The sequence below is a fragment of the Haemorhous mexicanus genome, chromosome 6 (genome assembly GCF_027477595.1).
Source record: "Haemorhous mexicanus isolate bHaeMex1 chromosome 6, bHaeMex1.pri, whole genome shotgun sequence".
Classification (NCBI taxonomy): Eukaryota; Metazoa; Chordata; class Aves; order Passeriformes; family Fringillidae; genus Haemorhous; species Haemorhous mexicanus.
In genome coordinates, this window is record NC_082346.1 from 12,351,016 (window position 1) to 12,377,320 (window position 26,305).

The following is a 26,305-nucleotide window of genomic DNA, read 5'->3' on the forward strand; positions in this document are numbered from 1 at the left end:
AAAACAACTTCACTGTGGTCTAATTCGCACAGAAAGCTTTTGAGAACAGGCTGAACAGAGATAAGAGCTCTCAGCAGAAGTTCAGTAGAGGAAATCTGTTCTTCAGGTCTTTAAAATATGTAAGTGAACCTATTTGTCTTTACTTAAATGAGATCTAAATCAAAGCTGCAATACTCCACTATTACTTTTTTCTTGGCATCTGTTTTCTTTCTAAACAAAAAGTGTGCTAATCCTTCTCTGTCTAATACAGCTGCCTATGATCAGTTTCTATTCATGCACATCCCAGACAACACAGAACTGCCCCCCCCCAGTAGTGTAAAAACAGAAACAGTAATGGCATTATAAATTTCTCCATAATAAACACACACAAATAATGAAGAGGAGCAAGCTAGTATAGCAAGAATGAGCAATCATCTCTATTTATGTTTGTTCCCACTTCTGCTTCGATGAACTCTGCCTCTCTGCTGCACAGGTCAGTCTCTGCCTCCCCTATGCCATGAGCTGATTGCACCAGCGCGTGACAGGAACTCAAGGAGCTCTTTGCATATCCCGGTTGTCTGTTCAAATAACTGCCTCCAACCTTAAACAAGCTTTTCCTGAGCATCACTTTTTGAATCATTGTCTAACACAGCAGTGCTCTGTGACCTTGAAGGCTGGGATTGCCATAGACTCGTCATGAAGTAGGAGACACACCAGCCTTGCCCACAGGATATTTGGAGACAAAAACTGTTTTAATATTTTCTGAGGGAAAAGGCATTTATAAATCCTAACATGACAAAATGTTCCACACCAGGTAGAAGGTAAAATGAAATTGTGTGACAGCCAGATGTAGAAGTCCTAGTGAGGTTATCATAAAAAAATAGAGTGATGGAATCTGGGCTATGGAAAATTTTAATGCCTATTATATAAATAAAAGTGCACAAAGGAAAATAGGAATATGATGGGTCATAGTTGTACCAGGTTGCTTGAGAACAAAACTTGACCAGAGATACAAGAGGGATGTCTGGAAGATACCTGCAGGCTTCAGCTGCTTTGATTCAGAAACTGAAAGAATCACATTAATGTCCACTTTGTTAAGCGGAAAGGGGTCTAGAAATATTTGCAGAAAATCACTGAACAGTCAAAAATGCTAAAGGTAAAAAATGGTGGCTGATTTAATGTGCTTGAGCTGTGGATGGGACAAACCCCACAGGTGTGAGCCATTTTCGTCTCCTTAAACTGTGGAAGCTGCAGGAGCTGCAGCTGGAGTTGATTGCACTGTTTCTAAGGGCTCACAAAGATAATTGCTTACACCTGTGAAATACAGGTGGTCCAGGTTACCTCCTTAGTGGCTCTGGAGTGGAGTGACCAATGATGTTACAGAACCTAATTGCTTTTTAAGGTACGCCTGCAAGCATTTACCAATCTGTTGTGATCTCTGAAACTCACTTTATTTGCTCTCTTAACATCTGAAGATGTTAAGGAATCTGAACGTTTTAAGGAAGCTTGAGGAAAGGTGAGAAATACTGATCATCTGCTGGTCTTCAAAGGTATGTGATTTGTAGATTTAAAATCCTAACTTTGAGATAATTGGGAAATCTTCTGAAATGTATCACATAAGTGCACTCAGAATATATGTATCTGAGACTTTTGCAGCCTGGAGTTGTGTGCAATAAAAAGATCAAGAAAACCTCAAGAGAAAGATGCACCTGATAACTGGTACATTATCAGAAGTGTAAGCCTCAGCTTGTGCTACCAGATAAAATGATTTCACAGAATAAGCTAGGATTTTTGGGTTTTCCAGAGTAAACTAGAAGGGACAGGCAACTCAGGAGAGCTATGAGATGTTGTGAGGTTATGCAGGGACAAACTTAAAAGGGCCAAAGCCCAACTAAAGCTTAATCTGGGTACTGCTGTGAAAGACAGTATAAAAATGCTTCTATAAATAAATGAGCAACAAAGAGGGCTGAGAAGAATCTCCATTCTTATGGGACTTTAAGGCACTCTTTAGTAAGAAGTGGTTGAGTTGGTGTCCCTGGCAGGATTTAAATAATATATAGAGGTGGCACCTGGGGATGACTTGGTTTAGTGGTGAACTTGGTGGTGCTGGGTGGGCTCTTGGAGATCTTTTCCAACCTTAATGAGTCTATTATTTAAACAAGACAAAACATCCCTCCTGCATGAGCATCAGCAAGTAATTCTGCATCTTCTGTTCTGCTGCTGCTTTCCCAAATAATACTCCAAAATTCATTCAGGCTAAAGTGCAGCTCCTAAAGTGCACTTGGGGAAATCACCAGTGCTCCCTGCTGTGCCCTGGTGATTTCCCCAAGGATGCCTCGATGTACAAAAGCTGAGTTCTTATTCCTGTGCGCTGGGGAATTGGTGGTTGGAGTCTTTCCTTTAGCCTTGGGCTATGGGCACTGCAGTCACATGGATGTGCCTGTGTTTATACAGATCGCCCTTAAAGCTTGACAAGAAACACTGAACTCCTTTAACAATTTCATTCTTTTGGTTCTTACTATTTCACATTTTTTGTCCCTCTGCCCAGTTAATCCAGCAGAAGCTAAATGCTGTTTGGAAGCTTAGAAATATGAAGGTTTCATTTCCATAATAGTTTAAATTATTAAACAACATGAATATCAAGGTCATTCAGTAAAGACTGAGGAAGAATGTTGTTCTTTTTGTTGGTTCTAGAAATGTTTGTTCCCTACTTTCCTTTTGTAATAACTATGATCCAAAGCTATTTAATTATTGACCCATAGTTCCAGCTGGTGTTGAAATGTGAGTTACCAAGCAGGAGCAGTAGCTGGGTGACACAATGCTGACAAAAGACAAATGTTAATGTTCAGTTTCTAGGCCTGAGCTGATGTTTTTTTCCCAAGTGCTTTGGATTCTCTTGATTTGTCAGAATCTTGGGTTGTATAGTTAGTTCCTTGAAGCTAAACTAGTAACGTACATTGTAGTGCAATACTTTATATTATCACTCACTCAGGAATCATTTTGTAGGAAAAAAAAGTTGGAATATTGCAGAATTCAGTATTGGTATGCTTCCTTGATGTGCAGTAAAGGCACTGGACTGTTCTGCCACATCTGCATCTACTCCTAAAGAGCCAACCTGGATAAGTACTTCACCTGTATGTGAACTGAACTGGCTTATTCCAAGTGCATTCTAAAATTGTTATTTTTGTTCCTCTCTAAGTTCTTAGTCTTCCCTTTTCTCTCCTCTGTGTTTTGCCATTTTTACACACACTAAACAATCATTCTATAAGAATTGTGTTGATGTGCAAACCCCACACAGCCAAGGCCAAACCAATAGTCACAGGATCCTCGGCCGTCCTTTCCAGCTCAGGCCTCTTCTGTGATTTCGTGAGTTATTATAGAGTGGTTATAAGCAGTATGAAGCCTTTACATAAACCAGGGTCTCTGTCCACTCTCTTTTTGTGACATGTCTTTCCTTCCAGAAGTGGTTGTATCTCAGTAATGCTGCAGAGGTTTTCAGGGTAGGAGTTACTCTACAAACATGAGTGTTATTTAACCTCAAACCCAGTGAGGAGCTGGGAAAGATAAATCTAGCTTTAATGAATGAAGTCCGAAAGCTGACAGCATTCAGTAATCTCACAGGCTTGAGATATTTTCTGACAAAATTCATTTCTGAAACTTGTTGACAGAAACATCAAGAATGGAGCTGCTGTCTTTGCTTCCACCCACCCCAGCAAAGAGTGGGGGAAGAGAAGCAGCTTTTATAAATAGCTCGGTTCCTGTTGTATTTGTAAGTTCCGTGCTTTTTGTGTCAATGACATCACCCTCTTCTCCATGGCAACCCCCTACGATGTCAAAACTGCAGGGCACCATCAGAGGAACTCGGACCAGCAGATGAACAGGTTGAATCAAGATGATTTAACTGTAAAATAGTGCAGGGGCAACTGGAGGTGGGAAACCAAAAAAGAGGCTACTGGCAGCTCTCTTACTGGAAAACAAGCATCTGTAGTGTCTGGTTCCACAAACTCTGCCCTATCTCTTTTTCCAAGTCCTTGTCAGGAGGAGGTAGGTGGAAGGCAGGCAGGAATCTTATTCCCAATGTTTAGTGTGTCTGGAGAGCAGAACTACAGGTGACTAAGCAGGAGGAGCATGACTGACTCACTCCTGAATTATTTCTCACTCCTCTTCCCCCTCCCATCTATTCTGTTTGTTTTTTTAGCTTTCACCCAACAGCTCAGATTTTTCCCCAGGCTCTGATGAGGAAGAATTAGCAGCAGGCTTTCTTGTTACCTAATGTTCACAAAAATGTGCTTGTGGTTATCCAGGTGAGGAAATAGAAGCCAACTCCAAGAACAAGAAAAATGAATTGGCTCTTGAATACACCACCTTTATCTGGGAGGGAAAAAAAGTGCTTCTCTTTTCTGAGTGTTGTGTAGGAAATACTGAAGTAACTGACGTGCCAGGAAGCTGTAAATAACTGGCTTCTTTATCAGGATACCTATGGAAAATACCTAATTGCCTCCCTGGCAGCCCTGCTGGTGTTGATTTCTAAACTGACTACAGTGGGGAGAAGCCATGGCGCTTGCTGTCTTGATTAAAACATTGGATTCTGCTGGGTTGCATTTGGGACTCAAGGATCAGGAATATAATGGTTACAGCTGCAGAGTTTCAGCCAGAAGGAGCTGTTTCAATCAGCTTAATAAATCTGTCCTCATTTACATCCCTGTGAAGTCTGAAGCCATAGAACAGTTCACCTTCCTTCTCAGGGTGCCAGGCGAACTGTTGCTGAAACCTAGCCTGCAGAAGTGTCAACTTTGTATTAGCTTTTGCAATTTTTGAAATTGCATGATATGGGACCTAGGCAAATTATGCAAGACCAGCACAATGCCCAGAGTCCTGACATCCACAAATGGATGTGGCAATGCTCCCCATATAGAGAAGGAAGTCTGTGATGGAATGACACTTTATTTGCCACTTGTGGCCTGCAGTTTACAGGGCATAAGAGTCTTTAATCACAGATTCTCAAAGTGTAAGGCTCTGTTATGTCTGTAGCTCTCTCCCCACTCCAGTGTGATGCTGAGCCTGTGATTTCTAGGCTTGGTTGAGGGGAAAATGCATGGAATCTCTACACACCAGAATCTTGATTAGTATCTTGCTTTTGCCTTTTGTGCAAAATGCCACTCAAGGCACTGTGCCATCCTCTTTGCTGAGCTCACAGCATCAGCCCACGATAAAAAAGGTCCCAGAAAACATTGACTCACTGCATCCCAGCATCCTGACAGGGCTATGTGTCTGCAATGAGATCTCCTCAGCCGGAACTGCAAGGTTTCAATGGGATTGGTGTTTGTGAGGCTGTTTTACCTTCCCTGAGTTGTGCTACCACCTGTACTGCCTGCCGGGAACAGGGGTGGGAGCACTGGGATCACTGCCCAGATCTGGCACGGGGCAGTGCTGCTGAGGAAGCAGCTGGAGCCGGGGGGGTTTGCATGTGCATGAGGAGCTTTCTGCAGAAGCTTTAAGACTAAATTGCTGAGAATTTTTGCCTGAAGCAAGGGATGTTTCCCGTATTTAAGACAAGCAGCAACCTGCAGTCAGAAGGAAGAAGGGACTGAATTTACTCCAGAAGTATTTCTCTGGGATCTTTTTCCAAGGTAAGCCTGCTTTTGTGGGAGGTAGATAGGGCAACAGGGTTCAGCATTCTGAACACTGAAACTAAAATGACTTCTTGCATTTTTGTTACCTTCCCGGTCTGTAGAACTCAGAGAAATGTATTATGTCTCTGGTACTCCCTTTTTAGGCTGAAAAATCAACCAACAACAGCTAATTTTCTGAGGTCTGTAGCCATAAAAATGGGTGAGGGAGAATGTTTTTAACACTACCTTGTGCCTGTGGTGTTTTTAACACTGCCTGTGTTCTAGTGGTGAATAAATGCTATGGACTGTGCCTCTAAAACATTTAAGTAGCAGAATGATGGGTATTGAAAGAACAGTAGGTGAATGAAAGTAAAATTTAGTAAATAGACATCAGCTTATGGTCTATTAATTTAGTGGTTTTCAACATTGCTAGAGTATTTGTTGTTCTGTAGGGGGCAAAATGAAGATGGTTCCTGCCTTGGGAATTTGGACTTAAAGGTTTTAAATTGGCATGGTTTGAAGAAATGCAGTTGAAACCTAGAGCAAGGAGATAAGATTATTTTTTTTAAATTTGTATGACACCTGAACAACCAGTTTATGGCTGTTGAAAACTATTGGTTGAGAGGCCAGAAAGTAGTAGAGAGCTTGTCCTAGCTGCAGGAAAAGCTTGTTAAAGGTAGGGAAAAAATACCTTGAATGTACAGAGATGGCTCTGAAAAAAACTGGTAACACCTAAAAAAATGTTTGATCATCCTTATACTTTGTCCCTTCCTTATACTGAAACTATTCCTAACTGGGAACCCTCCAGCCTGAAAAAATGTGTGCTTAGGTCGTGGTTATAAATGACAGTCCTTGATGAGAGTACAGCAAAGCATGGATTTGGCAGAGCTGCTGGAGCCATGGAGGGAAGGCACTTGCTGAGCCCAGAAGTGCAGGGCAGAGCATCACACTTTCTCTTTGCACGCTAATGGTGCTAATACATGAATGCAGTTCCATTTTGCTCTTGGAAAAGGAATAATATGTGCTCATAAAACAAAACCACCTTCTGGTTAGGGAAATAACTATAGTCAGTTAACTTTTGGGAAAAAAGCCTCGTCAAGTCTGTGAAGAGAGAAATCAAAATATTTTGTTGCCTCTTCTTTTCCCTAGGGAAGGTGGGAACCAAACAGTGCCTGGAGGGAAGTTGTGCCCTGGGCAGGCTGCAGAATGACTGGATGAGATTGCCTGGGGAGGGCACCTGTGTCCCATGTTGAGGCAGGGGCTGGTGGCCAGGAGGGCCTTGGTGCCAGCAGTGGTTGTGTAACGTTGTGCTGTGTCCGCAGCTGTCGCTGCCAGGCACTGGATCAGCTCATGCACTTGGATGTAGTTGCTGCAGCTTGATTCCACTCCGTAGAATTAGCTGAAGATATTCCTGCCAACTTCCCAGTCAGGAGTCATCAGTTCTGCCTCTGTCACTTGGGGAGCATGAATGAATAACTCTTAAATCATTAATCTAGGGCAGCTTCCAAGAATCCTGTGTACCCAAGTCTGGAATACATTGTGATCCGATTCATTATCCAGGGACAGCAAAGACTTTGAAGAGGTGTTTACCCCGGGGTGCACTTCAAACTCCCAAAGAAAATCACAACATGAGAGGGTAGGGGGGAGCAAGGGAAGTGGAAGCAAGGCCCCAGAGGAGCAGGGATACTGGAAAGGGACAGTAGTAGCTACATGCTGTGGACTGGTGGACAGGCCGGCACAGCAGCATGTGACTTTGGGGGGCTATGGAAGCTGCTGCTGCTGCTTTTGGCAGTGCCACTTGAATAATTTTAAACTGGAATTCTGCATAGCCAGTGTTAAATATCAGGTTACCTTCCATGGGATAGTTCTTTACATCTGGTAAATCCTTGTATTTTGGCTGACAACGACTTGGTGGTAGAGGGGGGCTTTTTTGAGTTCCAGAGAGAACTGTGGCAGGATGGATAAATAAGAGGAAACAAGTGTTGCTGCTGGAGAATGCAAAGCACAGCAACCTAGATAAAGGTGATCCTAACTGAGGAGGAGGAGGAGCATTGGTATTTAATTAAAACTACTCCTAAAACCCAGGTTTTTAGCAGTAAAATAAATAATAGCAAGACATGAGTAATTCCTCTCGGGGGGAACATCGGAGACAAAATTAGACTATTGTAGTAATAAGAGGGGCCTGTGTGCAATTGCTCAGAGGAATAGGAACAGGGCAGAATGATTTTTCACTGCTAAGAAGTTCAAATGTGGTTCAAGTGAAAAGGGACAGATGCTGGTTAAAGCACACGCTCCTTGGGCCACTTCTAAAGACAGAGCTGTCTGAGTTCCTGGGCTGGATGTTCTTGCAGGACTTGGCAATCCCAGCACAGAGACTGAGTTCCCTCTCTGCTATAAGAAATGATGGCAAGTTCTGTGTGTGTCACTTGCACTCCTGCTGCTCAGTCAGGGTGTTTTCAGTGAATTAAAAATAAATATTTCAGACCCAGTCTTAGGACAACTGTGCCATGTGTCATGCATCTGAAAGCAAGAAAGAACATTAAACTAGCTTTTGTTTCCTTATTTCCCTCCCACTCCTCATTTTCGACCATCTTAGAGTTCTATCTGCATTCCTCAAGCTGTGATGCCCGTTCTGGGGAGGTGGTTAAATAGTGTGAACTCATTAACCACTCTTGACTGAGTAACTGCCAGTGACATAACATTGTTTCTCCGCCATAACTGCCTTGCATAATGCTGCATTTCAGTTTTGGTTGCTCCTTCCATTTAATGCTTTTCATTTCTGTGACATCCATCTGTTTACCAGACAAGGTTGAGGGGGTGGGGGGTAGAAATAATACCAGAATACAAAAAGAAAAACCCATACTAGTGAGGCTGGTTAGGGCTTGGAGGAGCCTGATCTATTGGAAGGTTCCCTGCCCCTGGAAGGGGGCTGGAACTAGATGATCTTTAAGGTCTCTTCCAACCCAAACTATTCTGTGACTTCTGTGATTCTATGAGTATATAAAGGGGATTTAATGAAGAACAGAGGCATTGGGACACTGGAATGAGAACTGCTGTTGCAGTGAGAGAAGATCCTGGGTACTTGGGGACCAGGAAAGCAGGTAGTAGAACCTTTTCCCTTTTGTGGTCTTCTTCCTTTCCTCCCCCTTTTACCCCACCTGTAAAAGCAACCAACCAACTACCCTCAGCTCTTCCCCCAGAACCCCCAAGTTTAGTCAAAGGACAGAGTAAGGTGATAGTGGCTTGTGGTGGATGTGGAAGGCAATTTTTAACCTGCTTTGAAGAATCAATGTAGCTAAACTGTGGTTTTGAGCAGTGTAATTTTTGGTGTAGACCCAGCTGAGGCAATGCAGCAACATCCCCTGGACAGGGACAGCTGACCTGCTCGTATGGCATAGACAGAATGTATAGACAAGATTGTGTAGTTGTTAAAATGAAACCTGGCATTGCAAACTAGAAAGCAAGTGGTACTCAGCAACTTCAGCAGATACAGTGACTCCATAAATTGATGATGTCAACTTGATGGCTCTGAGCTCAATTGTTTGTCCCTGAGAATTGGTTAAATAGATCTGACTGTCTGTAGGGTCAGTGTTCCCTTATTGATGGCCTTCTAGTTTTTTGACTTTCTTCCCTGTCAAGTATTGTGGGAACCTTTTTACCCCACCTGTGTCAACATTTGAGTCTTCTAAATCTATGACTTTTCAAGGCACAGAAGGAGCTGAGGGTCTTTGCAGTACAGCTGGAAAGCTGTGCTTAGAGGGGGAGAAGAAGGGTGCAAGTCTGTCCTTAATCTGGGCCAGGAACAGAGGAGTTAACATGTAGTGGCCAGAAGGCACTACACAGATCTTAAAATAACCAAGAACAGGATAATTTGGCTTAAAAAAACCATCTGGGTCTTGATTCAGTGCTCATTAAAATTCATAGTAGCCTTATGATTGGCTTCTGGAAGAATTAGGCAGGGTATTACACTTCATAATGAGTACTTTGGGCCTTGGCCAAGAAAGTACATCACTGTGTACAATAATGCTAGAAATTAACTTCTTTCCTGTAACATCCAGCTTAGAATGAGGACCTTTCTAGCACTTGTGGAAGTCAGTGAAAAAGCTCTGGTTTCAAGGGATTTTGGATTGCATCCGAAGAACAGATGTTACAGCTGACTTTGGGAAGAAGTCTCTCTGGGCAAGTCATCTCTGAGCTGGTCATGCTGCAGCAAGCTATCTGCTCTGGGGACACTCACAGTCTGCAGCCATCAGAGCTCCTGAGTGTGCAGGGAAAGGAGAAAAATCAGACTGCAAACCTAGCACTGGGATGGAGTAATTGGGGCCTAAAAGGAAAAACGCCTGCTTGTGTTCATTTCATTAGAAACCTAAATGTATTAACTAATGGCACAAATAGCTTAGAGTCTTATGGCACCTCATCAACCGTGAGATGGATGTCAGTAGACAAAATGCTCCTGTCTGTGACTGCTGCTGAGAAAACCTCCTGATTTCTGCCTCTTTCTTATACAATACTGTTTGGTATTAAAAGAAAGAAAATAATTCTGCTTACTCCCAAACCAGGAATTTGCAAAGCTCTTTGGACTTTTGTGTTCTCTTCCAAGTTCTAAATACATTCTCCCAAAGCATCTCAAAACAGCAGCCTGGGTCACATGAAGCTGAGCCAATACCTTTTTTTTGAATATTACCTTTTATTCATTTCAAGACATGTTTTTAAAGAGTCTCTTAGAACTTGGGCTCACCTGAATTTTTTGCCTACTCCTGACCTGTGATCTGGGATCATCTTCATTGGTCTGTGGCTGTGCTTAGACTGGGACTGCTACTTGTGGAAAGAAGAAAATGAAGGAATTTTCTAGATAAATACTCAAGTATTTCTGTAGGACATCTTTGGGCACAACTGTTAGCCAGGATTTCAGGTTTCATTAATATTCTGAAGAACTAAATAAGAAAATGGTCATTTTAAGTGTTAAGAAGCCTTTTTTCCTCCCAAAGATCACATGTGGAATGGAGACAAGCTAGTTAATATTTTTTGTACGGGAAGGTATTTTTAATAGAATTTAGAAGGTATTATTTAGAAGGTATTATTTATAGAATTTATTTGGCACTTCAGAGAGTATGAACAAGAAAAGGTTTTTTTTGAATTAGTAGTTTGAGGAATGGTGATTAAGCAGAAGATCAACTAAGATCAACTAAAGTTTTTCAGTTATTTTTACTAGCCTCAGAATCTCTAAATGTGCAGATTAGGAAACATTACATCTTATTTACAACTTAAATAGCTATGTCTTATGTTGCTCTTCTTTAAGGCTGATGGTGATGATGGAGATTTTCTTTAATCTTTAGATATGCATACACGCATATGTGTATATCAGTGGACTAGTTTTTGGTGTTATGTTGAAGAGGATTCTGGTTGAGTGGTTCCACCACGGTTCCCCTCTCTCAGCAGCCAGCAGGATCTAGACTCCTTCCAAAGGACGGGCATTCACTCTGCCAAGTGCCAGCAGGTCCATGTGCTCAGGCTGTGCCTGTGCTCCATTTGGCCTCCCTTAATTGTAGGGTAGGGCTGTGGTAGAAAAATGTTCCGACAGTACCAGAGACAGCCAGCGTGTTCCAGTCCTTTCTAATGTGCATTGCCTGACTGTGTGCATGCTTTAGTTCCTTATTGTGGAATCTGACAGCCTTAGTAGTTGCACAGATGTTTTGGGTAGTTTGGAAACTTGTTTTTAATGGAGACTAGTGGTAGTTGGAACTTTGCTGTTTGCCCACTAGTCTGTGTTGTGCTGAAACTGGTACCTCAGAACAACCAGTACCTCCTTCTGGCTTGGGCACTGTTCAGGCTATTAAAAATTCCAGCCTAAATGAAGGATGGAGGAGATTGCTGAGGATAAAGAAAGTAAGACTTCTGTAACTACTATCAGGAAAGACCAAAACTCACTCTTAGGGGAGGTAGGAATTAACTTGTTCCTCTGTCATAGCAGTTAGAATGCAAGATAAGGATGTCTTAGCTACCATTTTCCTGTGTTATATCGGTAAATCTCTAAGTGGGGATTATAATAATTTAATCCTTTGCAACCCCTCCTGTGGACTCCAGAGCATTTGCTGCTTGTGGAGATAAGGGAATCTGAGGGTTCAGTATTGTGACATGCTGCTGTCAGTGGCAGAACAAGAACGTCCAGTTCCTGCATTGCAGGTTGTTGCTGCTGTGTTGTGGCATGACTTTGCGCAGCTGAACCATAGGCCAGGCTCCTGAGACAACCAGAGTTTGAAAATAAAATAAATAATAGTAAAAAAAAAACCCCAAAAAAACAACAGCAGGGGAAAAAAAAAACCAAACCAAAAACAAACAAAAAAAAACCTACCCAAAAAAAAAAAAATCCACCAAAAACCAGGTTACCAGGTTTAACCCTTCAACTGCCTCCTTCTTCTAGGGAGATGAAAACAAATGCTTAATCCAGCCTCAAGAGCTGGAAGGGGTTGAAATAATTTTTGGATACTTGTTCCCATTGCAGTTGTCAGCCCTTCCCTTCTTTTCTTCCACAGAGAGGAATAGCTGCTCTGCCTCTATCACCCTTCCCCCCCTCCAAAATGTCACCCACTCACCACCATAGGTCAAAGCCCTCTCCTGTACTTGCTGTAGGGAATCTGCTGCTAGGAGGTGATGCTTGTTCCCTGGCATGGGTTTAGCAGTGCATCTTCCTGATTTTCCTGGGCTGAATGCTTTCCGGGTAAGGCTGAGTTGGCTGCAAGGACAGTTGTTCCCTGCCTCCACACGGCTGCAAGTGGGATGGGAAACCTGTGCTGTATGGAGGCATGTGCTTGGATTTTGACAGGCATAGGCTCCAACCCTCAAATTATTCTAAGCTCTGCAGAGTTGGGTTTGATTGTACCCAGAGGTAGAATGACTAATGGCAGCAAATGGTGTTAGACTTTTGCAGCCGTTATTTTAGCCACTAGGAATTCGCTGGATTCTGGCTAATACTTCAGCGATAGCTGACTGACCTAGTTATTCAGAACAGAGGCTGCGGTCGGTATTCCTCTGGTGCCAGGGAGGGATTTCAATCTGCATTTCTATAGCATCCTTAAGGATCGCAGCATGCTTGGAAAAACAACAGATTAAGCCGCCTCTGTTCTGGGGGAGTTGAGCATTGTCACAGTCATTTCAGCAGCATGCAGAATGCCTTTCCCAAGGTGACCTGGGAATCTGTAGGCAATGTTGGCTTTCTGCTGTAATGTCGCCATTGCAGGACTGATCATCGTGGCTTTTGTGGGAAGCAGAAGAAGCACCTTTTGTAGAGGGTGGCACAGGCTTGTGAGGTGGACCATGATGTTACTTGTGTTATAACCAAATAAGTCTGTGAATTTTTACAAGTAAAAGATCTGGAAGACATGTGAGGTGGCTGTGTTCCAAGCTGTATTGATATTATCTGCAGGAACATCTACCAAGCCACAGGAATTTAACCAGAAGCAAAACAGCATGTGCTGTGTTCAGGTGATCTTCTTAAGCTTTAACTTCATTTTCTCATCAGAATAGGAGTTTAAATTTTCAAAGAGTCTGATGTTTTCTTACCCTCTCTAAGCTTACCTGCTTTCTTCACTGAAACAGTTGTCAGGTACTGAGGCACTGCACCAGGGCAATAGTGGAGTCATCACCCTTGAGGTGTTCAAAGAAGGACTGGATGTGGTGCTCCGTGCTCTGGTCTGGTTGACAAGGTGGTGATGGGTCAAAGGTTGCACTTGATGATCTTAGAGGTCTTTTCCAACCTTAATGATTCTGTGCTTCTTGACTCTGGCATTCTGCAAATTTGGCAGAATTTGCAGGTCCTTGTGCTGTTTCCTTGCTGGCCATGCTTTGCTCCACCACAGGAGTTGTTTGGCCCAGGAAAGCCTGGCTGTAACCCATTGTGAGCCTGAAGCAGGACAAATTCCCTTCTTCCATGTGTCCCAATCTGCATTGTTTGGCATAGGGTAAAGAGGGACTCTGAACTCCCCACCGCCCAGCCAGATAGGAGTGTGGGGATGTGTCCAGATCTTTGGCAGCACCCAGAGCTCTGGTAGAAGCAATAGACTTGCTCGATGAACTTCTAGTTCTCCAGCTCTCATGCATTTGTGTTTTGTTTCGAATTGGAAAAAACCTCCCCTGGTTTAGACTGTAAACCTTGGATAAAAACACTAGGTGAGTTCATGCAGCTGGAGTACAAGCAGGGCTTTGTCCTGCTGGCATCTCAGGATCCTACCTGGATAATGGCAGCAATGCATAGTAAGCAGGAGGATAACCCAAACATTGGAGCCTGGCTACCCAGGTAATGCTCTCTTGGAATGCTCTGCCCACCTCTGAATGGTATACCCTTAAGGAAAGGTGGCTAAACTGTAAGCACTTATTTAAACTGAAACTGCCTCTGGATTGCTCCCTCCTTATCTGAAGTCCTGGCTTCACTGTCATGTGTTGATTATGAGAGACTCCCAAGACCTGATTCCTATCTCATGCTTCCTCCCACCGGTTGGTTCTGATGTGCGAATTTGCAACACACCCTTTCTCCTAGTGACCCCTTTGTCCCAATCCTTAAGTGTATTCTTTCACTTCCCTGGCCAGCTTCTCTAGATTTACAGAACCATGAAGGAGAAGGAAGGGATTCTGTGTGGAAGAGCATTTCTGCTTCCTATCTGATCCCTGAGCACAGGGAAGACTTGATGGAGAGTCTGGTCCTGAGCCACAGCCTGGCTTCATAGGTCGAATTGCTATAGTTCTTACTGGGCTTTCATGAATGTATCAGATTTCCTGTGCCTTGGTGTTAGGTTTTTCCTGGAAGCTCTATTAAATACAGATCCATTTTCCTTAGCAGTTTGCTCAGTTTCCACAAGCTTCAGACAGGTGAGCAGGTATGTTTCTCCTGGCTGAGGTAGAAGACAGACATTGTATATGGTACAGTTGGCCTAGCTGTCTCAGACCTTTTAGTTTTTAAGTTAAAAGTCCCCAGTGTTGCCTATTGGAATAGGAAAACTTTTAATAATGGGGTTTTCATGACAAAATCTTCCTTTGGTGGTGATTAAATGGAACCTATTGCAGCAGCAGTGCAGGATGTGAGATCCTGGAGCTCTCCTAGTGCAGTGATGTGGCTGGGCAGGATGAGGAACGAGGTGAGATCAGCACTTTGGATCTGAAATTTGCTTTGCTTTGTGTCTGGGGAGGGGACATGGAATATGGAATGGCCTTTGCTGGGAAGATAAATCAGGCAGGCTGCAATGCAGACATTTAGTCAACGTACCCTGCAGCACTTGTTGCTGCCAGGAATGGCTGTCCCAGAGACCGACGGGACCTGAGAGAGCAGCCGTAGGAGGAGTGGGGCGTGTATCTTGTGTTTATATAAATGCGCCAGTATAATTATTTATACCGTCTTGTGCAATTCTCTAGCTAAGAAGAGAGCAGTGGGCAGGCAAGGAGCAGTAAAATGTGTAATGAAGGGATAGCTGCTGAAGGGGAAAATTAGAGATGTGTCACTTTTACTGGGACATTTTTCTTCAAAGTGTGCAGGACTGCTGGGACCAAACTTGTGAATAGAAAGACTGGAAAGTGTCCTAATTTTTCATTAAGATTGTAGGCAGTAGAGGTTCACACTGCTTCAGAACTGCCTTGGTTTCATCTAAGCTTGTGCCTTGACAAGTAAAATCAGGCTCTGCCATTTATAACGAACTCAAGTCTTCTTCTAGAAGATTGTGCTAGCATGTAAGCCAGGAAATACAATACTCATGCAAATGTGGAGCCAGCTCCAAGGCTGGATGACTCCTTGTAGAGTGTAGAAGCTGTTTGTGTGTGACGCTCCCCACGCCATGGTTGTGCAGATGACTCTGCGCTGCCTGGCACAGCAGCAAAGCCCAGGTGCACAGATGACAGGGATGGTTTGCCATCCACACCTACTAGGTTCACACTCTGCTTCCTCATCCCTGATCCTCCACCACACTGCTCTGCCCTGTGAGTTCCAGTGTGTTGGGAAGGAATGCTGTCCCCCTTTGTTATTTACTATGATTTTTTACTATTAAAGGGAACTTTCCTTCTTTTGATTACATCTGTGTATGGGGCCTGCCCCGTAGGAGAGAGAAGCTAATCCCCAGACAGAAAGGAACCTGGCTGGCTCTATTTGGCTCTATTTCCTATACCCTGGGGAGGGAACAGGCAGGAAACCTGGGTCACTGTGGCAGGCAGGGACCTGCAGTGTAATGTAGAAGCAGTGACTGCATGTTCAGGAACCAGCCTTCCACCACTTAGCTAGCAGGCTGGGAAATGAGGATTAGGAACCTCGGACCATCAGCTCCAAAAGGTTGTCTCTATAAACCTTGGTTCTGTTCCTTCTCCATGATAGTACTGTAGAGCTCATGAATTCCAGCTACAGCTAAGACTCTGGTGGTTGTACAAAGATACTGCAGCTCTTTTAGTTGGAACGGACAGGTAGGGAGGAAAATGGGAATGGGGGAACATGGCTGAAAGGTCACTGCGCTGGCTTATCTCTGTGAGACAAGCCACTCCTAGCAATAATAATGACCGCCTAATGATTATTTGTAGCACCCTTAATTTATTTAAGGGTGGTTCAACAAAACCAATGTTATTAAAAAACCCCTAAAAAGTCACAGGGGTGGGTTTTTATGGTTTATATCTCTGTTCTTTGGACCTAAAAATATCTGAGGGTTAAGTCAGCATTGTCAGTGGTTTGGATAGGCCAGGAATCCTCCTTGATTGCAATGGAGTAAGGGCAGCTGATTCGTTTGCTGCCATGAACTCTAAACGTTCCAGGCTGTAATCCCCAAAGTGTCCTCTGATGATGGCCCAGTCACCAAGCCCGGGTGGCGCTGCTGGAGCTGGTGTCCTACTGCTTGTGGAAAGTCTATTTCCAGTAGTCAGTAAACCCTGAGGCACAGGCAGCACAACTGAATTAGAGGGTGATCCCAGACTCCAGGCCTGGCAGCACTGACTCATGGCGAGGACAGGGGAAAAGTAAAAGCGCCAGGTCATGTGCTGCTCATCTGCAATGCAAATAAATGGGATGAATTCTTCTACAGCGAGCCATAAAGCAAGCAATCAAAGCTTTCCTTCCTGGAATGACAAGGGATTGGTGGCAGGTCCCGAAATCTGCAGCTAGGCGACACAGGCGGAGATGTCGGGTTTGTTAGAAGCTTCAGCAGCTCCCAGCCCCGAGGCTGTGGAGCTGAAAGAGAAGAGCTGACGAGTGGAGCTTTAATAAGTCGCAGTGAAGTGGGGTGCGAAAAAGGGCGGAGGGGAATAGGAGATGATCTCCCCAAAATTCTTGCCTGAGACGTGGCACATGGGGTGCCCAGGTGTGGCTCTGAGCTCTTTCTCTCTCTCATCCCCTCTAGGGACCAAGAGAGGAGACCGTGAGAAGAAGGCAAGATGGTCCCAGGAGGCTCTGCTGTTGGCATCTGTCGTTTTCCGTGGAACAGGACTCTGAGTCTTCTCTACGCTGAGTGCTCCTGTGTCCCATCTGCTACCACACCCTGAAATCAAACTCGGCAGCTTAGGTGAATCAGGCACTGTACAAACATGTCAGACGTGCCTCCACCCCTTTTTCTTCTCCCGCTTTCTCCTGCCGTCTTTCTCTCTCAAGTTTATCGACGTGTCAGCGGATTCCAGTGGCGGAGCATTCTCACTCCATCTCTGGTCACGGAGCAATGAGGAGTCAGGGGTAAGCGCCCTCCCGCAGATTTGGGGATCAACATTGATTTGCTTGCTTGCTTGCTTTAAAGCCAGAACAACCGTACTAATGGCCGCTGTTTCGTGGGATTTGTTCCCTGTGTTTACGGAGGACTGGGTTTGTCAGTTTAAACTAAGTCTCCGCTTCCCAGTGGCTGTGCTGCCTCAGCTTAACCCCTTCTCTTCGGAGCTGAGCCGTGCCACTGCCAAGGATTAGTGTAATGATCACACATGTGTTGGCAGTGCCCGCCTGGGGTGAAGTGTAAGTGGAATAGTTCGGGGGGGTCATACAATTTTTTTCTCTCAAGGGATGCTTCTGGAAGGGAAGAAAAACTGGGAGCTGTATTCCTTTGGGAAGGAGTTTGCTTCATCTTTACTCCTATAGCCCAGCAACACCGTCCTCCAATCGGCTTTGCTGCATGACAGTGGGAGAGTTTACCTCCAGACCCTTCCTTCTCCTCTCCCTTGGAACTGTCCACCATCAGCATTGTTGCAGCAGGACTGCCAGTAAGATCCTGTGGTTTTTACTTTCCAGGGTCTATGAGGTGGGACAACGTGTGGGGCTGAGATCTGGCAGTTTAGCCAACTGACACTCAAGAGGATGGGGAATGTGGAGGGAAAATGCCTTGTTGACTCTTGCAGGTGATGTTCTTAAAACCTTGGGGTGAAGAAGGGGTTAAAAATTACTCGGGATGATGGTTGAGAGAATAGACAGCATGTCAGGAACATGCATACTCATTGCCTTTACAGGAGACAGAGAAATATCTGCTCTTAAGTATCTTCTATCTGCAAGGACCCTCATCATACCTTACAGAGAGGTCTAGTTAAACCCTTCCTGTGTGTATTCCCAACCTTCTGGCAGCTGTGCTGGCCAGGATCCTTTCAGAACACCTCCTGAAGTTATGCTGGAGTACTCATGTGGGGCTGGGTGTGTGTGTTTTGGCTGGCTGAAAGCTGCCTAATCTTGTTCTATTTAAGTTACAATATACAGATTTATTGGGCATTTGTATTTAATTATTTTTGTCAGGTAACCAGTGCATACAGGCAGGTATTTGCAGTGACAGAAAACAGTCCTGTCTGTTAATATTTGCTTTCTTCTTTGCCAGGGCATTAATGCTTTAATGTATTTGGGGACAGAGCACTGAAAAAACAGAAGAGCAATTTGTGTCTGGTGAGTGTGAGCTCTCAGGTGAAGCTGAGGGATGTACAGAGAGTAAGAGACCTTTGGCCACTCTTTGTCTGCTTTTCCGAGTTCTCTGTTTGGGTACAACCTGTCGGCCCCTAACACAGCTGTTGGGGAAGGGAAGCTGCTGCCTTGCTCTCTCTCCAGCCCTGTCCCACAGAAAAAATCTCATTCCTGATGATGTGATGAAGTTTTATATTGCTTTTAACATTCAGTGCTGCCTTGGTATGTACATCCTGCATGCTGTGTGAACAATGATTTATGAACCTAGAAGCAAAGCTGATCAAATAGTGGAAAGCACTATCAGCAAATAGCTTGCTGGATTAGTAACTGTGCTCCTAGATGAAAAGCCTGTTCTGTGCACAGGGGCTGTTTCTATCTAGCTGGGGGTGAGTATGGATGTACCTGGGAAGGCCACCCTGGCTCCTGCTGCCAAGGCTTGCAAAGTGAGAAACACTTGCTTGGTCACAAAATGGTTTTCATTCCCAAGGAGAATTCTTTAAAGTTCGGCTGTCCTGCCTCCAATATGAAAAAAGAGCTCTTTTTAACCTACTTCTGTAATATGCTTAGGGAAATTCACAGGCAGAGAAAAGAGCTAAATATTTGTGTAAATTGCTTTAAACAAAATTGCTTAAAGCAGCTTGGACTAGCTTAGCCCAACCGTAAGTAAAAAACACACAGCCAGGCTCTGAGCTCTGTATTGCACTTGAGGGTTTTTTGGGTACCCACAGGGGTACCCTGCTGAAGTTCCATCCCTTTCAGAGCAGCATGTGAGCGCTGTACCTGGACTGGACACAAGTGAGCAGGAGTAGCTGAAGGCTCACCAGGAGCTGTGCTGCTCAGCACTGAGGGCTGCAGAGCCCAGCAATCTCTGACACCTTGTTGGGGGGCGGTTCTGGACTGGGGAGCAGCTTCCCTGTCTGTGGCACCAACGCTGCTCCTGCACCAGTCTTGCTGACTTTGAGTTATAATGCCATAGACTTAGTGCAATGAAGCACAAAATCAGCACTTGGCTGCTACAGGTCTTGTTTTTAAAGAATTCCTCGTTATGGTTTCTTAAGCTGCAGGACTACCACGTGGTTCGAGGACTAATGCATTGCCATTTGGTCTTACCAATGGTACTGTTGTTCTTAGGCTGACCTTCCATTTGTCTGGCAAAAGACAACAGTGGGAATGGAGGGTGCCCAGAGACTAAAAGTTGGAATCTATTTCCCTCAAAAATGTCTCAGGAAATTACACTTTCCCTAGGGCTCAGCCATTTAACTTGTAGTGTTAGTAATTAGATTATTTTGTAATTAATTGATGAACGGAATGTAGCTGTTGCCAATAGCAGTCATTTATCTCGTGTTAGGAGTGCACCTCAGGTTTTAACATACAGAGGGCTGTGTGAACACTCACAGTTGTGGCAAACAGAGCAGGATAACTGATATTCCCTGGGAGAAGACTTGTCTGTTGTAATTCAAATTTGCATCTCAGTGTTGGCAGCAGTGAGCAGGAAGGCACTGAGAGTCAGGCAGGTTGTGGGGTTAAGCAAATCTGTCCTTCCATGTTTTGGGGGGCACTGCCTGGGCTGGAGTTTTCCCATCAGTTATCCTGTGGGCATAACACAAGCAAACTGCCTTACAGGCTGCTGACAGCAATTACATATATTTGGATCTCTCTTTGGGAGAACATGCTGAGCATAACTAGGGACTGAGATTGTTTAGTGCTGGCTGGAACGAAGTTTAACTCTTGTGTCTCTATACTTGGGTCATCTGGGAAATTGCTGGGCTGTCTCTGTCAGCCCCTTGCTGTGCTACTGGAGTGAGTATGGTGATCCAGGACAGTGGTCACCAGTGCCTCTGCTGGGACAGGTCTGCTTGTGAGAATTCAGCCCTGCTCCCTGAGTGTGTGACTCTTCCTGCACACAGTAAAATCTGTGCTGTGCCCATTTGCACACGGAGCTGCAGCTTCCCTCTCGTAACCCCGCGTGCCAGAGGCAGCTGGATCTGTGAGCAGTGTGAGAGCGCACTGAGGTTCCAGGGCTCACATGGAGCTGCAGGATGTGGCGCCCAGTGTTGCAGCCCAGTGCCTTGGCTCCTTCTCCTGCCATGTGACCTCACATGCCAGATGTGGCCTCTTGGCTTGTCCCAATGTAACCTCCTGTCTGATATGTAAGATGTTGCTATTCATGTGAATTTTTGGAGACAGGACCTTAAACGTTCTTATTCTAATCTCAATAGTACTTTTATGCTGGTTTTGAATGGATCTGTCACACAAGACAGTGGAGAGTGAAGCCCTGAATCCATCAAGCCCTGTCTTGAAGCTCTGCAGTGCTTTGGATTAACAGCAAAATACAGCAACCTATTTTTAACCCTGATGCGTCCTTCATGGCAAAATAATGTGGGGAAATCCATGTGGAACAATGCAGCTGCTCTTTGGGCAGGGGTCAGGGAGGGGTGTAGGTGTGGCTGAGTGTCAGAGGTGCAGCGTGGCTTGGTATAGCCAGAACAGAACACGAGCCACATGAATCACATAAAAGGTGGGGGAGAGGGTCAGAGTTGTTGTGGCTTTGGTCTCAGCCTGGTGACCTGCAGCACACGTCCTGCTGGCTCTGCGTGCCAAGGACACGATGAGTGAGCCGCCTTCCCTGGTGCTGCAGCAGCATTTGGTGGCTGTACTCTCTCACACACTGAGCTCAAGGGGGAAAGGTTGGTTTTGTAATGAAGGCTCTGCAGCTGAGGTTTGGGTGTGATTTCTGTCTGTGCTGCTTAGTTCTGTCAAGGCTTCTGGACCTACATGCTGGTGTCCAGATCAAACCTGTGGTCAGAGCACGTCTTGGCCTCCACTGGGGCCCTGCACCCATGTTTTCCATCCAAGCCAGGGTGTGTTGGGCCTGGATCTGGCCTTGATATGAAGTTAAAAAGCAGACAGGAGACATACCTGGAAGATGTTGTAGATCTGCTCATCTAGACATAGGTGGGGAGAAACAGGGCTAGTAATTTTTTTTGTCTCATCTGCAAATGAGGATAATTCCCTTTCCTCACCTTTAGTCTGTTTAGATGAAACCTCTAGAGGGTGGGGCCTGACTTCAGAGACAGAGACAATGGGATGGTGACTTCAGCTGGGATTTCTAGGGGACTGTAAATAATGGAAAACTTTGTTATTTGTTAAGGGATAAAGCCCATTAGCATTTGGTACATGCCTGTGCTGGTTTTGTAAAGTTCAAGAGGTCTTTTCTTTGCAAGTGCTTTTATATATGTCCCAGAATGAATTTGGTATGGTATAACTAAAACACATCTAAATGTATGTAACCCAGCAGCGTCCCAAACAAGCTGAGCAAATAGGCGTTCACTGGGATTTAGTCCTAAATTATGAGCAAGGAAGTGGAGCAGGGGCAGCACCTTCAGACCTTGCTCAGTGGAGGCACAGCCAAAAAATGTCAAGCCAGTTGTGCTGTTCTTCTCATTCCTCAGAAATAAACCCACCAATATAACAAATATGTCTCTCCCTAAGCTTATTTCTAATGTAATATTAATCTGTGCTCTCGTGTGTGTTTGGGCAGGATTTAGAGCATTACATCAGTTTGCTGTGCTGTTGCTTTGCTCCAACATGCAGCTTTGCCATGGGGGGCTGGTGAGGAAGAAAGGAATAGAAGGAAAGGACTTGCAATGAGGAAAGCGATAGCACAGCAAGGAAATATCCACTCTTCCTTTAGGAGGAAAAAAAGTACTTCAACCAGTATTTCTAAAACTAGAATTGCAGACAAATGTAGAAGGTGTGTCAGGGCAGTGCTCTTAGATCCCATTTCAGATTTTGGACTATTTGGCTTTTCTTTTTCCCTTTCACTGACCCTTGCTGCCATTCCTTGCTGTGTGAAGTCACATTTGGGTTTGTCAGCTCTTCAGGTACCTAACCTGTCATTTCTCTTTATTTGCGAACTGCTGTTATAGTTTATGGCTTGTTATAAATACTAAGAGTGTTGGAAACCTCAGGAAGGCAAACATGAGTATTTTAGAAGGTATGGGATGCAGTGAAATTCCATGTGTGCATATTCACACATACATTTGTGTGAACACATGCATATGACATGCATGGATAATGGCCTAGTAAACCTGTAATCCATTTCAAATGCAGCACATGACAGTGACCTGAGTAGCAGAGTATGGAAATACATTTTTCCTTTTAATTGGTGTGTTCTCTGGGATCTTCATCTTCCTACTGCAAACTCAATCTGCATATTGCAGTTCCTCAGGTCCTGTAGGAAGAGTTCTCCTTCTCTCCCTCTCCTCTTGGAGCTGGCCAGAGCAGTTTGGCAGATCAGCTGTGGGAGGACTTGGAAATGATGGGAATGGCTTTCTTGAGCCCAGGGACCAAGCGTTATCTCTCGTCCGGGGCAGGAGGAATGTAGGGAACTGCGTCCAGATCTGCGATAGCGACGCAATGAACTGATGAGCGAGTTCAGTGCTGCAGCAAGGAGGGGGAGGGAGAGCTTATTTTTAACTGGAAACTGCACAAGTGAGACTGAAGTAGCTCTGTGCTGCCGTGCTATCATCAAGTGCATGTGTGAGTGAGGGAGGGTATGAGCACGGGTCCGTACGGCGCGGTGTCCTAGTCGAACGTGTGGCTGGACGTGAGCAGGGTGGAGGCAGGTCGGGTGAAAAGGCATTGCATGCTGCTGCCTTTGTCTGGGCGTTGGAACGAGCCACTCCTGATAACATTTCTTTCTTTTTTTTTTTCCCCTTCCCCTCCGGGTGATGTTGCTTCTTTTCTGTGCCCTTCTCCTCCGGTTGCCTGTCTCCCAGCCATTCCTCTCTTCCTTACTTACACTCACTCCCTTTCCATCCTTAATCTTCCCACCCCTTCCTCTCATCTGAGACTGACCCCTCTCTCTTCTTGCCCCTCCTTCCCAGTTGATCCCTCCCCCTGCTCTGGATCTGCTGGCTGTGGGATTTTTTCTCGTGCTCACTGGCAGATGTGACAGCTTTTGGAACTGTATCATCTAGGAACAGCTATATCTGGAGTTGAAAAACCTAACGTGGTTTCCCAGGCAGCAGGAATGGATCGCTGAGAGAATTTCAATCTCCGACTGCTTTTGTCTTGTGGTAGTGACTTTTATTATTTATGTTTGTGACATTTCTTACAGTACAGTTGTCAGCACTGATTGAAAGACTAAAGTCTAGTAGATTATTATAAAATCAGTGTCACAGTATTTGTGTTGTTATATTAAAGGGATGCTGTCTATGTTTAAATACAGGTTTGGCTTGATTTACAAAATCTTATATGCATAAAATGTTCTTATGAATTTCTCACTGACTTAGAAAAGGCCTGATTTTATGTGTTTTGTTTAACAATAAACCTTCTTTAGCTGGGTATTGGAAATACAAGTAAATAGATCTTGCATGAAAGCCACAAAGTGAAAGGAGACTGGTTAAATGCAGACCTCCTCAATGAGATGCAAAACCTACCAAGATTATTACAATTCATTGGATTTCAAATAACTATTTTTAGTGTATGTATTTCATTTGATCCTAATGCAGTTTACCTTTAAACCACCTGTCTGATCTCTTTATAATCAGGCATTGATGCTGACCGTGTAGAGCAAATACCATTGGATGCCCAGGGGTGTGTTGTATTTGGAGCTGATTACATTTTGTTGTTTTTAAGCTGTCTGTTTTAAGCCAATAAGGTAGATGCAGTCCATGCCAACCAGTCACTTTAAACTGACCATGAACTCAGTAGGTGCTCCTTTCTGGGTTTTGGAAGCATGCTTTTGGCTATGGGATCCAGCTGTAGTCCACATGTTGATTGTCAGGGATAGGGATTTTATGTAAATATACAAATGTAGCGTTGTGTTTATGCTTCTGCAAACTGAGATGGTGAAATAGAGCCACTGTTCTGGTTGGGGCCAAAATATCACCTGGGCTTTAAAATTTTGCATTTTGAAATACTTAAGCCAGAATCATTCTTGTTATGAGGAATTACCTGACATGTTCAGAAAACCATTGATGCTACAAGTGCTAATGATTGTGGCATTTGTAACAGCCTGCTTTACAGGACCCTTTGCCACATGAAGCACTTAAAAAGCAAACTTAAGACTGTCTGCTGTGCCCTGGGTATCCTCTCATTATGAAGCTCTGAGAGTAGGAGCAGAAGAGGTACTAGTTGAAATAGTAAGATCGTTGGGATTGCTGTGGCTGGGTCAAGGTGGATCAAGGAGCTGTCATAACTCACACGTAGTCAAGGATTCAGAACTGAACCACTTGCTGTAATACTACAGAGATACTCCCTGCTTTCCTTGGAGGCTCTCAAGCTCCTCAGCAGCTCCAGCTGTTGGTTTGAGCACTGCTAACACCACGAGCTATTAGAGTATCTTTCCTTTCTGGGATTGTCTGCACTTTTTTTTCCTTAAAGAATTGCCCTCTGACTTGTCTGGATTATTAGTTAATAAGCAGCACCTAAGGGGCCTGAGAGATGAATCACTGTGTTTGAGGAGCTGCAATACAGACCTGGAGCACAGACACCCTTCCCATAAGCTCTCCATTAAGATCTATTTGGGTTTTCATTGGAGCTTGTTCTAAGCAAAGATTATTCTGGCTGAAAAATCTCTTCTAGGCAGAGCAGTTGCTTCCAGCCTCTTTTGTAAGCTTTAAGCTTTTTGGGTTTTTTTCTTTCCTAACCTTTTGTTTTCTTTTTCACCTGTGAGGTATCTTTAGTAGGCTGTTGAAATGGACATGGAAGTTGGTGTTTCACCAAGGATGGATTGCATGACTGGGGGGTTACATAGAGCAAAAGCAAAGGTCTTTCTCTGCCATACAAACACTTCTTATCCCTGTGACTGTGGGATCATTGTAACCAAACTGGGAGCCATTGTGTATTGGGTTTTCAAGACTCCAGTCTAGCACCAGGGAGCAAAGTCATTGTTCAGGTGGTGGCTGCACTTTGCTCCCTAAACAAGTTTCGAGTGGGACAATCTGGAAAATGTTTGACATAGATTTCACTGTGATGTGCTGATTTTGGAGACTGGTGTCCTCCAGAAGTGTGTTCATATCTAAACTGCATCAGGTTATCTCTCTATGCGGTCTGTCTCTCTGACCCTTGTAAATATTTATTCAGCACAAATAGTTGGAAGCTGAGGTCCTGTACAGGGGAAGAGTGACTGCTACAAAGTTGAAGATTAAGTGGCAAAAATCCTAAGCCTGATGTCAGGGAGGAGATGGCTTTCCTGGCTGTAAGCAGTGTTAGCGGGAGGCAAATGCCAATAGGAATGTTGTCTGTGGGAAAGGAAGAGCATATAAATATTGTTATTTTTGTTTATTGGCAGATGTTAATTGCTTTTAAAAGCTGTGCAGCTTTTTCCTAAAGCAGTGAATAGAGTCAAAGAACATTTCAGGGGAAAAGGGACCTTGAAAGGTGTAGCCCAACCCCCCTGCTCAAGGCAGGGTCAGCTTGGAGGGTCAGGCTGGATTACTCAATGCTTTGGCTTTGAGAGCAAACCCCTGAGGATGGAGCCTGCCTAGCCTGTCTGGGCAGGCTGCTCCAATGTTGGACTCTCCTGGTCACGGGAAAGCTTTTCCTTCTGTGTTGTTGGGACCACTCCTGTTTTGATTTATGCCTGTCTGTCTCTCACTCCCACCGCTCCCCACTGTGAAAAACCTGGCTGTCCATAGAAAATCTCCCTATCTCACCCTGTCTTCCCTATCTGGTTTTTGTGAAGAGGTTGTGTAAATCCACTGCAGTCCTCCAGCTTTCCCACCTCTTGTCTGCATCCAGAACTCTGGTTCTTCCTTTTCCTTCATATCTTCCTGATTTCAGAAAGGTCCAGTCTCTGAGCTTTCTGTCTAAGTATCTTTTTTGATTA

At 44.5% G+C, this 26,305-nt stretch overlaps 1 protein-coding gene across 6 annotated transcripts in view; it reads left to right on the forward strand.

Annotated features, from left to right (window-relative positions):
• Positions 1-5,439: 5,439 nt before the first annotated feature.
• PAK6 (p21 (RAC1) activated kinase 6) overlaps positions 5,440-26,305 on the forward strand; it is a 38,295-nt gene continuing 17,429 nt past the window's right edge. Inside the window, exons 1-4 of one of the 6 annotated variants that reach the window (XM_059848739.1) lie at positions 5,440-5,609; positions 16,949-17,274; positions 17,818-17,924; positions 18,389-18,453. Coding sequence is in view for 2 of the 6 variants with exons in the window: in XM_059848736.1 (XP_059704719.1) it covers positions 17,702-17,789 (88 nt within the window). In the remaining 4 variants the exon portion in view is untranslated. Of the gene's footprint in view, positions 5,610-16,527; positions 16,832-16,948; positions 17,275-17,590; positions 17,790-17,817; positions 17,925-18,388; positions 18,454-23,249; positions 23,550-26,305 lie in introns of those variants that run through there. The other 5 variants (XM_059848736.1, XM_059848737.1, XM_059848741.1 and 2 more) reach the window with 5 other exon arrangements.